This window comes from Sabethes cyaneus, chromosome 2, assembly GCF_943734655.1.
Source record: "Sabethes cyaneus chromosome 2, idSabCyanKW18_F2, whole genome shotgun sequence".
Taxonomy (NCBI): domain Eukaryota; kingdom Metazoa; phylum Arthropoda; class Insecta; order Diptera; family Culicidae; genus Sabethes; species Sabethes cyaneus.
The window spans coordinates 43374035-43389405 of NC_071354.1; the positions used below are offsets into that span (position 1 = coordinate 43374035).

Below are 15371 nucleotides of genomic sequence, written 5' to 3' on the forward strand. Positions count from 1 at the left end.
ATCTTTATCACTTTATAACACTTATAACAAAATATGTTACTTGCAAAAAATTAGCATATTTTCATCAGCATTTTAAAACTACATATATTAAATACGTCACTTCACAGTTATTGAGACTTGCTGATATATCTTTATTTGCTAGCTTATATTTGGTATCCCGAGCAGGAGCGAAGAGCATAATAATATCAAAATGTGTTATTGAAAATCGAATAACGCATATCAAAATTTGGTCTTGTTTTGGCTGACATAGTTGGTAAAATAACAAAAAATAGTATCAAAATTTTACTCCTTTAAGGCCAAAAAAATAACTCCTTGTGTTATTTGAATAACAAAGCAATAACATGACTGTATTCAGAGTTTAGAATAACATATTGTAGTATTATTAAGGTATTGAATAACAAATGCAGTAGTATATAAGATATAAATCATGTTATGACATATTTATGTAATCTAAAATCTCTTTATTCAATTAAAATATTGTATGAAATAAATCGAATGTCATTTTAAGGCCAAAATAAGATATGATAACAAAATCAGTTATTAAACTCATCTTACAACTGTTTTAAATATCTACTCGATAACAAAATGTGTTATCAATAATTCTCCATAGCTATTCAATAACAAAATATACCATTATAACACAGTTTGATATTGTTTTTATATTATTTTGCTCTTCGCTCCTGCTCGGGATATCTGGAAATGTTGACAATTATCCTTTTACACAATCTGTTACAATTTAGATAAAATCATTGTAGGGTGTGTTATAAATCAGGTATGAATTAAAGTAAGTTTAGCTATAATTTTTGTTATTTTAACCACTTACGGAGGTTAATTTATAACAACGTGTGTAATAATTTATCTAATTAATAACAAACGTTGTTAGAAAAGTTAATAACAAAATAACATGATCTGTTATAATTTTGTTAGTTCCTCCTGATCGGAATACCTCACAGGTATGCACCGCAACCGGGTTCATTTGAAACTTGACGCAGTTTCGTCGCTACGTACTAGCACGCCATCAGAGAAAGCACCCGACCGCCGTGCTATAATTTCGGGTCGCACTTCATGGCCACCGTGCCTGTGAACCTACATGTTTTCGTTCTTCGTTATTTTCTATCTGGTAGATAGCACGAAACGTGTCGATTTCTATCTCAAATAGCACGTAAGACAATATAACAAAGGTTCCTTTCACCACTAAGTGGATTAAATTGGGTTTTTTACTCAATTTACTTTTCTCTTGTCCTTTTTCTTAGTATTATTCTTAGTATTATTCTTAGTATTATTCTTAGTATTATTCTTACTCTTACTCTTACTCTTACTCTTACTCTTACTCTTACTCTTACTCTTACTCTTACTCTTACTCTTACTCTTACTCTTACTCTTACTCTTACTCTTACTCTTACTCTTACTCTTACTCTTACTCTTACTCTTACTCTTACTCTTACTCTTACTCTTACTCTTACTCTTACTCTTACTCTTACTCTTACTCTTACTCTTACTCTTACTCTTACTCTTACTCTTACTCTTACTCTTACTCTTACTCTTATTCTTACTCTTGTTCTTATAAATTTTACTTAATTCACTCTTTTATATAATAACCGAAACTCAATTTCTCATGAACATTTCCTTGGATTTGCTTTTAATTATGACCAATTGTTGTATTTGCAATGCCTTTTGAATTTTTACTTTTTTGAAAAATTCAAATTTTCTTAACGTTATCTCAATTTTTTCTCGTTTACATCTTGATTTCGTTTAATTTAATTTTAATTTCGTCTCGATTATTACAACAATAATATTAATGCTAATAATTAATAAAATTTAACGTTCTACTGTCTTGCCTATGCAACGTAGAACGAAACCATCAAATACGCGACGATTTCCTATAGCGAACAAATGCTAAATTTTTCATGGGTGGTGTCTTTGGAGATTGTTTTTAAAGGAAAACATCTCGTTTTTTTATGGTTTCGTTCCACTGTGCTGTTTTACTTACTTATTCTCTCGAAGTAAATTTATTTTATTTTCAGCTCAGCTTTGTTTCAGATTCGTCTTGGGTTGGGGGGCTCCACAGCATGACTTTAAATTAGATCTAATTTATTTCAATTTCGTTTGAGTTTCTTCCAACCTTGTAGCATTTTTAGCGTTACGAGTTATCATATGCAAGCATACTATGCGAACAATCAGTTCCTATTTCACAAAATTTTTGGTATGTAAGTGGGCAAATAAATTATTTTTAGTCAGCTAAGTTTCATATTATATGTAAAAATTATGGTAAAATAGTGACAGTGCTGTCAAGAATCTTTTGTTTTGGTTTGAAGGCAGTATCTTGAATTTCCTTTTAAAAATAATAATGCATTTTTTGAAACATTTGCATTTGCAAAACAGTTCACCTAGTGATTTTCTATGTTTTTAGTGTGTCATACCTAATGCATTGAAAAATTTAAGTGGAGGTATGTCTGTGGGCCTGCCACAAAAAATTCACTAAATTGAACATATACATCAATATCCAGTTCGTAGGATCGCGACACAAAAGTGTACTGAATACCTACGGGAGCTTCTATCTAACCAAACGCAAATGAGATTACCAAAAACACGATGATGTCACCGCGCGAAGCGTTGGACACAAAACGCCAAATTATGAGCCGAGCTTCGTTTTCTGCCTAGTCATGCTGAAACAGAATTAGAGTCCGACTAGCGCTGCTGATATGATTCGCATGCATCCACGCCGCATCATTTAGCAGTTGAGTGTCATACTAAACGAACGTGCGTATCGAAATGGACCGTTGGACAGGCAAAGTAGCCGTTGTTACTGGGGCAAGCTCCGGAATCGGCTTGGCAGCGGTAAAGGAACTCGTCAAAGCTGGCATGATTGTCGTTGGATTGGCACGCCGTGCGGAACGCGTAGAAGCTCTAAAATCCGACCTACCGGAGGATAGCCGGGATCGTTTGCACGCTGTGAAATGTGACATTACGAAGGAGGAGGACATCTTAAATTCCTTCAAATGGATCGAAGACAAGCTAGGCGGCGTGGACGTTCTGATCAACAATGCCGGAGTGGCTGTGGGGGAGACCAATCTGATCGCTGCGGGCAACACCGAAACGATCCGAAAAACGCTTGACACTAATGTCGTTGGGCTGGTACTGTGCACCCGGGAGGCTTACCAGTCGATGAAGAAACAATCGTTTGATGGGCATATTGTACATATCAACAGCGTAGCCGGACATAAAGTACCACCCCTTCCGGGGTACAACATCTACTCGGCCAGCAAATTCGCTGTGACGGCCATTACGGAGACACTGCGACAAGAGTTGCGAGCTGAAGGCACCAAAATCAAGGTCACGGTAAGTGTCGGAAAAATTATCTTGGTTTATTTGGAGTGCCGAATGTAGAATATAATATTTCTTTGTAATTTTAGAGTATAAGTCCTGGAGCTGTAGATACTGAATTGCTAAGCCCGCAGTTCAAGGAAGCTGGAATACCCACACTGGAAGCAGGGGACATAGCAGATGCAATAATCTATGTTTTGAGTACACCGCCGCGTGTACAAGTTCACGAGCTGACTATCAAACCAGTCGGAGAGGGTTTCTAAATGTGAATTCTAAATAAATTCAATTGAACTCAATTTCAACATATTGTTAATAGTTAGTTTACGTGGTTTGTTTCCAGTGATTTCATCTACAATCATCCAGTTTTATGTTAAACCACGATTGGAGATTATTAATAAACCTACCCAGTCTCATAAAACCGTAAATATTATAATACTATCATTTAAACACCAGTCCCTGACTATCTTCGACGCAGCTATTTTGTTATCTAAAAGCCATCGACAACGCTTTGCGTCGAAGTGATAAAAACTATTGGTTAGTTCTATGTTTCAGCACGACCGTGGAAATCATCCATCATATTACTAATAAAGTCGAGTTTTACATGAATGTCTTAAAAAGCAAAAGGTTGTAAATACCAATTTCAAGACTTAACCTTTTGTTTTTACAAGACAGACTTTGCAGTCAGCTATAAGAGTACAGGACAATTGCGTGCCCAGTCCTACGATCCTATTGACTCCCAAACGAGATTCTTACATCCGATGCCTGACTTATTAGACCAGTACCTATAGTAACTAGAGGTCAACTGGCATGGAAGCTGCACAAATTGTAATTGACAATAATATAGTTTTATTATTATTTTGTTATTGTATAGTTTTAAAAGAATTGTAATTAGTAATTCGCACAACATTTTGCTCGCTTTTCGTTTTTATTTCACTTTTTTGTAGCCTATCTAGCTGTACATAGCGAATTTAATCACTGTTCTGGTGCTTTGCACAAATTTGCTCCCGCTAAGTTGGAAATAAGCGTACAATTCGAAGAGGTGTACCGTGTCTGATCATTCGGAAGGTAGTAGAACAAAATGAGATAGATTTGAGTCTATTTTTCTCAACAGCAGTTTGGATACGCATGAGCAAATTGGTATCTAAACCAACTTGTTTTTGCCTCCTCATGGCTATGACTCTGTTGGAATGGGGGGAAAATATACGTACGTGGTGTAATTATAATCTATGATCATTGCTTGCTTACTGTGCTACCAATTTCATCATTCCGATATGTACGCATGATTGATAAACTTTAATTTGAAGATAATGGTTCAACCAAGTGTGCAGTATCAATTCACGTATCACAAGTCCGTTTTCTCGATAATTGCAACGATATTATACGATTGAAGTCGTACACTATACAGATGTTGTGTTTAAAATTGACTACTAACTGTTTACCGGAAATGAAAAATTGAATTTTATTTGGTAATCGCTTATGTTTTGACGGTACCGAATTGACGTATTTTTCAGCTTGAAACCGTCATGCACAATTTATAATAAATTTATGTGTCATAACCTGGAAAACTGAAAGCGTATGTATGCATGTATGTAAGCACAGTATGAGTTGGTAAACAGCCCAATGTAATTTTTTCCATAATAAACCAAAACTGCTTAGTTTAAATTACATTTTTATAATCCCCTTTGAATATTGAGCATCATTATTCATCATCCACGTTGAATAAATGTCTGAAAATTGTTTCATTTTGAAAATTCAATTCGACGAACTTCGATCTCGTATTTCACAATATGGTGAAATTGTTACACTGGACTAAATGAAAACTGACGCGAGAAATGTTTTCTCTTTCAGTGCTGCAAAGTTCCTCATGATTAATTTTGTTTTAAAGAAGTCATACTTGATAGAAAACACGAACCGAAAATTAATTTTAGACACCCAGTTTGAAGATCCGCGCGGAGTGGTCCAAAAGGGCGAAAAGTGGAACTTTTTTCCTAGTGTCTTTTACTTTCATTTGATCATTTATGGTCTTCAGCACTTTTGTTCGTATGGATATCCCTCTTAATCTAAAACTGTCAAAAGTTTGTCATCGCTTACTATAATGAAAATAAAAAAATAACTTTTTTGTTTTAGAAAATATAGACATAGTTTCTTCGGCAAAGTTGTAAATAATGTAAAAACAAGCAACTTTGCTGAAGAAAGAAAATTTCTATTTTTATCCAGTGCTGAACTATAAGTCTTAATATTTTTTGAAACGATGGTTTTACAATTGATGGAGGGAAGGTAGGGGAAAGCAATGAAAATTTTTTGGGAAAGGAGGAGAAAGAGTCGAAAGGAAGGGGGAGGGGGTCCAGCGCCTCTATGGTTGAAAGGTACACGGGTACCAGCGAGCCACACGCCACACACACGGTGTTGTGGGTTCAAATCCGGTTATAATCTCTGATTATAGCTTGGTTTGACCCATGCACCTTCCAGCATTGGACAAAAGACAGGAGTCACAACGGCAACTTGTTAAGCGTAGCTACCTATTACACCCCCCCCCCCCCTCTTCCTTTCTACTCTTTTCCCTCCTTTCAGAAAAAAAACATTTCATTACTATCCCCTACCGTCCCTCCATCAATTGTAAAACCATCGGTTAAAAACAAAAAAAAATATTAATATTAATGGCTGACCGCATTTCAAGGTCAAAGACGAAAAACACGAGTTTGGTCAATATAAGGCATATTCTTTAAAACTTCTTTAAAAATTGGTTTTCTATCCTTAGCTTTTGTTAGTTGCATTTTACAAGAATACAATGTTCTAGGTAATTATCGAGGCTCTCAAAAATCACGTTTTTGCAAGAGATCGCATATCGCTTGGACCTTTACTTGATGAGTTATCGCATATTCAAGCTTCAAATTTCCATAGCTTCACGAGCCCATGGGGTAAAACGGGGCAAGCGGGTTTATGAAATCAGCGCTTCATCTTAAAGCTTAAGCTGAGTATTATAAACTTGTACGGGTTCCGTTTGTCCCCAACCACCCAAATGTGAGTACGGCAAGCATACGTTTTATGAGTTTCGCTTTCGCTAACGGCTCGATACAAGTCCATTTTTTTGTGTTAGTAGATAGACACATGGTTTCTTCGGCAAAGTTATAGAAAAAATAAACAACTTTGCTAAAGAAATGACATTTCTATTCCTATCGAATGCAGAGCTATAGAGCATTTTCTATTGAAATTCTTTAAAAATTACTTTTTCATACTTAGCTTATGTTGGTTGCATTTTACAGCAATGTATGATTCTAGGTGATTACTGAAGGACTCAAAATACACGTTTTTGCAGAAGATTGCAAATCTCTAGGAACTTTCCTTACAAAGTTATCGTTTTTGGCTCATGAAGTTAAGGAAAAATAAAGCTTAAATAAGCGATAACTTTGTAAGGAAAGGTCCTAGAGATTTGCAACCTTCTGCAAAAACATGTGTTTTGAGTCTTTCAATAATCGCCTAGGACCATATACTCTTGTAAAATGCAACCAACATATGTTAAATATGAAAAACTTATATATAAAGAATTTCCAAAGAAAATGCTCTACAACTTTGCACTCGATAGAGATAGAAATGTCATTTCTCTAGCAAAATTGTTTATATTTCTATAACTTTGCCGAAGAAAACATGTGTATATCTACGAACACAAAAAAATTGACGAGCAAAAAATCGAGCACACATAAGACGTATGCTTGCCGTACTCTCATTTGGGCGGTTGGAGACAAGCGGAACCCATACAAGTTTATGGTACTTGACTTAAACTTTAAGATAAAGCGCTGATTTCATAGATCCGCTTGCCCCCTTTTACCCCATGGGCTCATAAAACTATGGAAATTTAAATCTTGAATAAGTAAAGTAAAGTAAAGGTCCAAGAGATTTGCGGTCTTCGGCAAAAACGTGTATTTTGAGAGCTTCGATAATTTCCTAGAATATTGTATTCTTGTAAAATGCAACTAACAAAAGCTAAGTATGAAAAACCAGTTTTTAAAGAAGTTTTGAAGAATACAGCCTATAGTTCAGCACTCGATAAAGATAGAAATTTTATTTCTTCAGCAAAGTTCCTTGTTTTTACAATATTTACAACTTTGCCCAAGAAACTATGTCTATATTTCCTAACACAAAAAAGTAATTTTTTATTTTCATTACAGCAAGCGATGACTAACCTTTAACAGTTCTAGATTAAGGGAGATATTCATACGAACAAAAGTGCTGAAGACCATAAATGATTAAATGAAAACAAGAGACACTAGGAAAAAAGTTCCACTTTTCGCCCTTTTGGACTACTGTGCGACGTGGTCAGGTTCGAAAGCACGAAGTCGTTGAAATTGGCTACATCGACCGTGTGCAGCGTTCCCAGCATTTCGGTAAGCGGCATACTATCGATCGGAGGGATCATAGCTAACGCTGCAGTAAACCTAAGGATCGAAAGCTACATTTGAAAGTGTTGACAACGATTAGGGCAAACCCAGGACTGTCGTGTTATGATATCGCCAAGAAATCCAAGAAGTGTCGTCTACAAGCGTGCATCGAGCTAAATCACGAGCTGGATTGTAGACTTCCCGAAGGAGAAAAATGGAAGGTGTATTCAAGCATATGAGGCTATTAAAACTCGCTAAGAATCTGTCTGCTTTGGAAGCTATCCTGTGGCTCCATTTGTCGCGCAGATAAGCACAATGTACTTTCTTTTTTCTTGTTCATTGAGGTATATACTTGAGGCCGGACCTGAATGAATAAATCTATTTAAAGGGTCGTTAATAAAAAAAATATATATACTTGAGGTATATGGAAGACCTCCACCGACTTGAGAAATATTGCACCACCGTCAGGCGGATCCTGCAGAAGACGTAAAAACTATTGGAAGCAGTAAAACGTAAACTGGCATCTTGCGGCAAACAAAATAGATGAAGGGACTGTACAGAATCTGATGACAGGGGTTAAACGAAAGGCCTAGCAATTCGAATTTAATAAACCGGAAGTATGGCTGAATATTATTTCTATGTTTTATACTAATTTAATTTTAAAACAAAAAAATTATTTGATTTTTTTTATTAGCAAACTTAATTATTTAACACGTAACGTTCCCCCAGATGAAAAAGGGTTTGAATTTGGCATCGCCATTAATCCCTTTCAAAGGATGGCTGTTTTTTTCTCGGTGAAGTAATGTAGGTATCTTCACCGAGAAAAATCAACCAACCTTCGAACCCTAACACAGACATCAAACTGGTCTAGGTTTAATCATCGTAAAGAAACTTCGACCTGTTGGGATGGAGAGATCACTTTATTTTTTTTTCTAAAAACCCGTAAAACTTTGATGACGTCTGTTCCAACTAACCACGAAGCGAGGATTTCCAGTTGGACAATGCTTCATTATTATAAATGTTTCAATAGTGCGTACTTTGAAATCAACTGGTTTCTTTATTGAAGGCGATGCGCAGATGATTTTCCGATCGATCGACGCAAAACTATTGGGAATTGATCTGGAAACCGCTTAGTTATTAATGCTCAAAACCTGTCATTTTTTCGAGACACTCACATTTTTTTTTATTTTATGGTCATTATATTCCATTCTCTATGCCAGCTACCTTCCAGAAAGACGTAGTCCTACGTCAAAACAATTTCCTTCTCCAACATGTTGAAATTTTGATTATGGAGAAGGGTTATGCAAGATTTTTCATTTTTTGGCAGGTTTCAGCTGGCACTGCTTAATAAATGGCAGTCTGATAGCGCAAAATTTGATGAATACGGCAGGTGGGGTGTAACCTACTAGTCACTATTCTCTTGACATTTTTGGGCTGTCATGGCAAACATATGATCAAGTATGTTCATGGCAAAAATTGGTTATTAGGTGTCTACAATATTGCTGAATTGAACATTGTTTTAATTTTTATATTTACAGTGGCTGGCAACAATCCCATTTATTGGTAGTAAATTATTTTGTTGAAACTGAAGAAAGACAGAAGAAATTGCTTTTTGGTTAAAGTCTTCTAGTTATATTTTCTGACAGGTACGCATTTCCCCAACGATTTGCAGGCTTCATTGAAATCTTCCGGGAGTGTACCGTACATACAAAACATAGAGAATTAATTCAGTATAGCCAAACTTTGCCTGGTTTCGGTTGTAAGGCCAAATAAGTAAAAACGAAAGGGATGTGAATTCCATTAGTAATTTGTACATATGGATTGTCAATAAAATGGGAATAGAACAGCTTTATTGTATGTGGATGGAACGAAAATTCCTGTAATATTTTTTTCTTTTTCTTCACTCTGAATTGAGCAGACCCGTCAAGTTGAGCATCGGATGAAATATGTTGTTGTGTCCTATGCTTACCACAGGTGCGAAAATCCACTCGTCACCCTATTCATTCTCCCCGGGTGCGGTTAATTGTCTTGTTTCTGTTTCTGCCTTACACTTCCATTCTCATTGGTACTGCACTATTGCCCAATTTTCAGATCTGCTGAAACAGCTGACCGATCGTTTCCGGACTGGTTCCGTCTGATGGTTCCCGCTGAATTAAGGCAGAGCAGGGCGGTGGAATTAATAGTCCAGAAAACCGAAAGCTTGCTATACGCTATACCTAGTGATATGATGGAAAGAGGAAGGAAGTTCGAAGCTGCCACGATCGCGCGATCCGTTCCGTGTTCTGCACGGTGGGTATTGGGACGAGTGCGAAAAAAACACCAAAACGAAATCGATGCGAAACATCCGACTTTTTTGTTCTCCATTCCACGCAAACATTAACGTGGAAGGTCACTTGAATGTTACACAGGCCGTAAAGGTATCGGGAGTTGTGTTTAGATGGGGATCGGTGCCGGGAGTAAAGCGAATCCATTCTTATAGGGTAAGCGATCCGATCTACGGTTAAATTTTTTTTCCCAAATCGAACGCAATTGCGAGCGCAGAATGGAAACGCTTGCTGAATTGACACAGCGGATGGCTGCGGTAACCATGGAGTTTTTCATGCTTACTGGTTTTATTGCCGTGAAAACGTGTGGAATGCAAAACGTGCAGACGTTTTCTACAAAAAAAAAATAACGAAAAGCAAGCTGTGAAGATCTGCTGAAAGGCAAAATTCAAACGAATACTTGCACCTGGTTTATATTGCATAACATCTAACATGTTGATCCCGTGGTCAGATAGTCGAACGAATGGACGAACCACACATCAGGTGAGTTTGTTTTACGAGTGGAAAATAAAATGGTTTTATTTTTTCACCGCAATACCGGGAAGAAGTTTTACCTTGCTCACCCAAGAGAAAAGGCTATAATTTCGCTTTCCAATCAATGCTTCCAGAACAGCTTCACATGCGTTAATCGACTGGAAAAGACGATCAAGTTTTACTACTTCATGACAACCTGATTGGAAGTCAAAGAACGACTAATCTAAATAACAGTGGAAAGAATGTTCAATAACAAAATATCTTATAAGATACATATATGTACTATGAACAATTTTTTAAAAGAAAATAAAAACCAGAAGTTAAATTTTCTTACATTATGGCTTACATCTTAAAATGTGGTGAACCGAAAAATCAAAACATAAATGATATTCTTTTTTGTCGTTAAAAAAATATTTTATTATTTAAAATGAAACTTTAAAAATTCAATTTTTTGGATTTAGAAACATTTCACAAGAAAACAACTTCAAGTGACAAACCGTGGAGACACATATTCGTCTTAAAGAATATCTTGTGTTTCAAATTAGGGCTGAATTTCACCCATTTGGTACTAGAAATCAACGATAATAATTTTGGCTCGATATAAATAATGTCAAATGTCCGAACTTTTAACCTATTTAGACTATGGACCTATTGTGACTCAATATATGTAGTCATTTAACAGTAATTCAAAAAATTAATTATTTAAATCTTTCGTTTCAAAGGTGTTGTTACATTTAAGCATTTTCTGTAGAGAGCACAAAATATTGTGGCCAGGGGAAAAGTCTCAACTACTGAATTAGGTCCTGCACAGAATTGAATTTCATCTTTTATTGATCGTCATTATCTTTGTCCTTCATTCGACACTGCCCCATAATTCTGGGAAAAAAATTGTACCATATTTGTATCGTTCTCTTCTCATGACTCATACTTTACGATTGCGTCATTTATATCAAACCATCAGAAACCATACAATGTTGCTCCCCTAATAGTAGGTATAGGTACCTAAGAAAACGCAAAAAAGTAAAGCCTCCAGATGCTTTCTTGCACAAAGAGAACCACACCAAGTCCCGGCCCCCGGGACTCGTCTAACATATGTTGAGTGTTAGGTATTATATGGCCTGTCCGATTGACTTATATTTTCTTTTATATTTAGCTCTGCTCTGCTCTATGTTTTCGGCTTTGCCGTTTTGTATTCTTCAATGTTTCGCACACATTTTTTTTTCTCGATTCTCTTCCGCCGTCTATTTGTTTATGTTTCGGTATTTCAAGGTTACCAATTTTTTTTTGCGCTGCCCGTCCTGTTTTGGATTTTCATCCAATTTTGTTGCCGGTGCTGCTGCTGCTGCTGCTGCCGCCGCCCGGTGAATTCTTAATTAGCCACACTCGTCGCCCTAGCTTGAGCGCTTGAGAAGCCGATTCGGGCGTAGTTTAGAGGTTTGAGAGGCATGATGAGAATAATGATAATGAAGATGGTGATGCTGATGATGATGTTGATGATATAACTCTTTGCTGAAAGATTCCCTTGCCTTGTTCCGTGCCGTCGATTGTATTTTTATTTGTACGTTACTTCTTTGGCACATTTCCTGTGTTCTCGATAAGCAATAGGAAAACGAAGAAGAAAATTTTTGGCAGAAGACAGACAGCCGAAGAACAAGCCGAACAGGCAAGCATAAGTATAAACTAGCTAGCGAAGTTGTTAGTTTTCTTTTATTTATGGATTAGTGGAGCGGATAATATTTATTACCACTTAATTGAAGTAAAGTATGAATTATGATAAATTAATCGTAATTAGACAGTAGGTATCAGATATTAGATCTTGAACTTTGAGCAGACCGTAACTGAAACTTCCCTTCTAAACTACTTTCCCTCAGAAAATATCTGTATAAATTTCATAAAAACCTTTCAATGTCTGGAATAAATTGTGCTTTAAGCGAAACTAGCAATTTAAAATAAATTAAAATTTAGTTTTATTCGAAAAAGCAAAAATGCACGTTTTCTTTTTAACACGTTTGAAAAATTTCATTATTGATAGGGTAAAGAACTAGTTTTAAGCAGTCTTAAGCGGGTCACTGATTGTTTTACCTTATTACAAGCGATGGGTTGACTAAGTGGGGGATACCAATCTTCTTGCTATCTTTAGTTCTTCAAGCTGTTACCATTGGAAGACACTATTGTTGAGCTAAACTTTTGATTTTTCGCTTTAAAAGTTGGAGCGGCGGAACTAATTTTGAACAGACCGAACCCATTTTCACCCGCAAGGTGCTTTTTTAAGCAATCCTGGAATCTGAATTTTTTTACGTCTCCTTAAAAAATCCCTCGAACTTTTCCCCCTATTCAGTAAGTTCGCGTTCCTATCCGCGACCTACTAATCGGCATCTGATGCGTTATCGGCATAGCATATCGGCATAGATGCGTAAAATGCCATCTGTCTAAATTGTTTATCGGGGCATACACTCACCGCACCGTTCGGCAAACGGTATTCGTCGTATTCTTTATTCTCTGGTGTTCTTATGGGAAACTGCGAGTTTGACGTCTCACTCGCTGTTCTTAAGGATGGTGGGAGAACAAAAGAGGTAAACATATAGCAGTACAAACGATCCGACTCAGAACAGTGTTGTCAAAGCAAATAACATTGAAACACATCGTTGCTTCATTAAATCACGGAGAAAATCTTCGAAAATTATTGAAAAAGCTATCTTTTGTGTTTTTTTAATAAAGAAAAATTAATTATGAACATACATTTCTCTTGAAAGTATTGAACCACGTTTTCACCATAGGAGGTTTCAGTTAATTTCAAACTTAAAATTCTTATTTCCAGAACCGAAACAGTGTCTTGGCAACACGATAGTTCATCAGTTGTGCTGCAGCTGCTGCTAGTGGTGAACAGGTTCCGTCAATTCAGAATTTGTTTTCAGTTTTGTTAGAAAATAATAAAACTTTCGGCTAGTAACAAAGCCTTAGATAATAGAAAAAAAGATAGTGAATAATATGGTATGTGACAATTGAGTGCTTGACTTTTAGAGTGATTGTAATCAGTGCTGAAAATTTGATGGATTCGTTAGTAGCAAGGTGGCGATTGCCTTCAGCAGCTGAAAAATGTACGTTTTTGAACAACAATTTTTAATTCATCATATTTCTTGTCGGAAACCCAGTAAATTGTGTTTGTGTGAATCAAATGTATGGTTAAGTGATTTGTGAAGATGATCCTATCAAAAGATTTTGAAAATATGAATAAAAAAGTGCATTTTCGGATCATTTATGTTCAACTGATTAAAATAGGTAACACTGCTTAACTCGTTCCTTACCCTAATATGTATTACACTTTATTTTTTTGCCCCTTCAATTTTCGAGAATTTTGGAAGGGGGGGGGGGCGACATAAACTTTTTTTCAAATTTGTATAAGCCTTCGTATATCGAAGTATATCGAAGACTTCCACTAAAAATTAAATTTTAACTCAATTGGTCAACCGAAAGCTCAGTGAACCGGGCACAGCACATTGGTCCAGAATCATTTTTGGTGTACTTTACCCAAGCAACAATGCGAGTTTTATTGTACTCTTATTGCGGTTTCCAAGACCAATTTCGGTCTTAAATGCCATCATAAGAATGTAATAAAACCCAAATTGTTACTTGGGTAGCTTTGAGCGGGAAAACTTTGTTTTAGGTTTATGGAACCTTCGGAAGAGTTTCCTAAAATTAAAAGCTCTATCATCCAGCGGAATTCAAGTTTTGATTAATCCTCCTGAAAGTGCAATAAAAAAATTAATTTTCTTCTGTTTCAATGTAACACATTGATGTGTTCTGCAAAGTTTTACAGCATATTATTACAAGAAATTTGGCTGAAGACAGTAACCTTCTATCTCTTCAACACAGATAGAAAAATCCTATTTCTCATACTTGAAAAATCGTTAAAATCAGTTTTTCTATTTTAGCTGTCTTTGTAGTTGTTGTATGACTTTTTCCTGTTTCATAAAATTATACAAATAGTAAAAATACACAACATTGTTGAATATAGTATACCTCTATCTTTGCTTGTTTAGGAACTATAAAACTTTTACTATAAAAATACCCTAATTTTGACACCGAATTACTCGCAAGAAGGTATCATTCTATTCAAAAACTATCTTCAGAGAATCAGAATAGTTTTAAGCAGGCTGAAAAGTTCATTAAAACATGTTCAAAGGCACAAGAGTTAAACAAAATTTATAGGCTGACAAAATAGGGATAAAAATCTGATAAAATCGGGGGTATACAAAATCGGGAGCTGACAAAATCGGAACATTACTGTATAACATACTAAAATAAGTAACTTTGGCGAATATAGTAACTATCTATCTCTTAGGGTTATCGAAATATAATGATTTGTTTATAAAAAGCACTTAACAATCTGTTTGTATCAATAATCAATAACTTTTGAGAATCAGATACAGACAACTGATACTTGTTTTTACAGATTTTTTGTTTTACTTTTATGTGTGAGTTGTTTGATCTGCCACCATTTGCCACATTGAGAAATATTTGAGCTTGCTAGTATCATTTTTCACCGAAAAAGCTCAATATCTCGGAATATTTAGAAAATAACGTATAACGATATTCCACTAAAACGTGGATTTTAATAACATAAATAACTTTCTGGAATGCTATGAACACGTACAAATTAACCAGAATTGATTGCGAACAAAGAACTGTTTTTGGAGGTTTCCCAGAAATAATGCTTCATAGCTAATTTCTTTGAAGAAATACAGTCATGAGGTCTTCGACAAAGTTGTTTGTATTGATATTTACTACATCTTTGCTAAACGCATCAAACCTGTATCTCGAATATGTGAGAAAAAAATTCGTATTTCAATTTTAAGGGGAATAATCCATAATG

At 35.7% G+C, this 15371-nt stretch overlaps 1 protein-coding gene across 1 annotated transcript; it reads left to right on the forward strand.

Moving 5' to 3' along the window:
• The first annotated feature begins 2766 nt into the window (after positions 1-2766).
• LOC128734670 (farnesol dehydrogenase-like) lies at positions 2767-3587 on the forward strand. The gene is made up of 2 exons (XM_053828967.1): positions 2767-3339; positions 3414-3587. Exons 1-2 carry the CDS (start codon positions 2773-2775, stop codon positions 3585-3587), a joined length of 741 nt encoding a protein of 246 aa, XP_053684942.1. The 5' UTR covers positions 2767-2772.
• The last annotated feature ends 11784 nt before the right edge of the window (positions 3588-15371 follow it).

Coding starts and splice junctions, on each gene's coding strand:
- LOC128734670 (XM_053828967.1), top strand. CDS start 2,773: ATGGACCGTTGGACAGGCAAAGTAGCCGTTGTTACTGGGGCAAGCTCC. Junction 3,340..3,413: donor GCACCAAAATCAAGGTCACG/GTAAGTGTCGGA, acceptor TTGTAATTTTAG/AGTATAAGTCCTGGAGCTGT.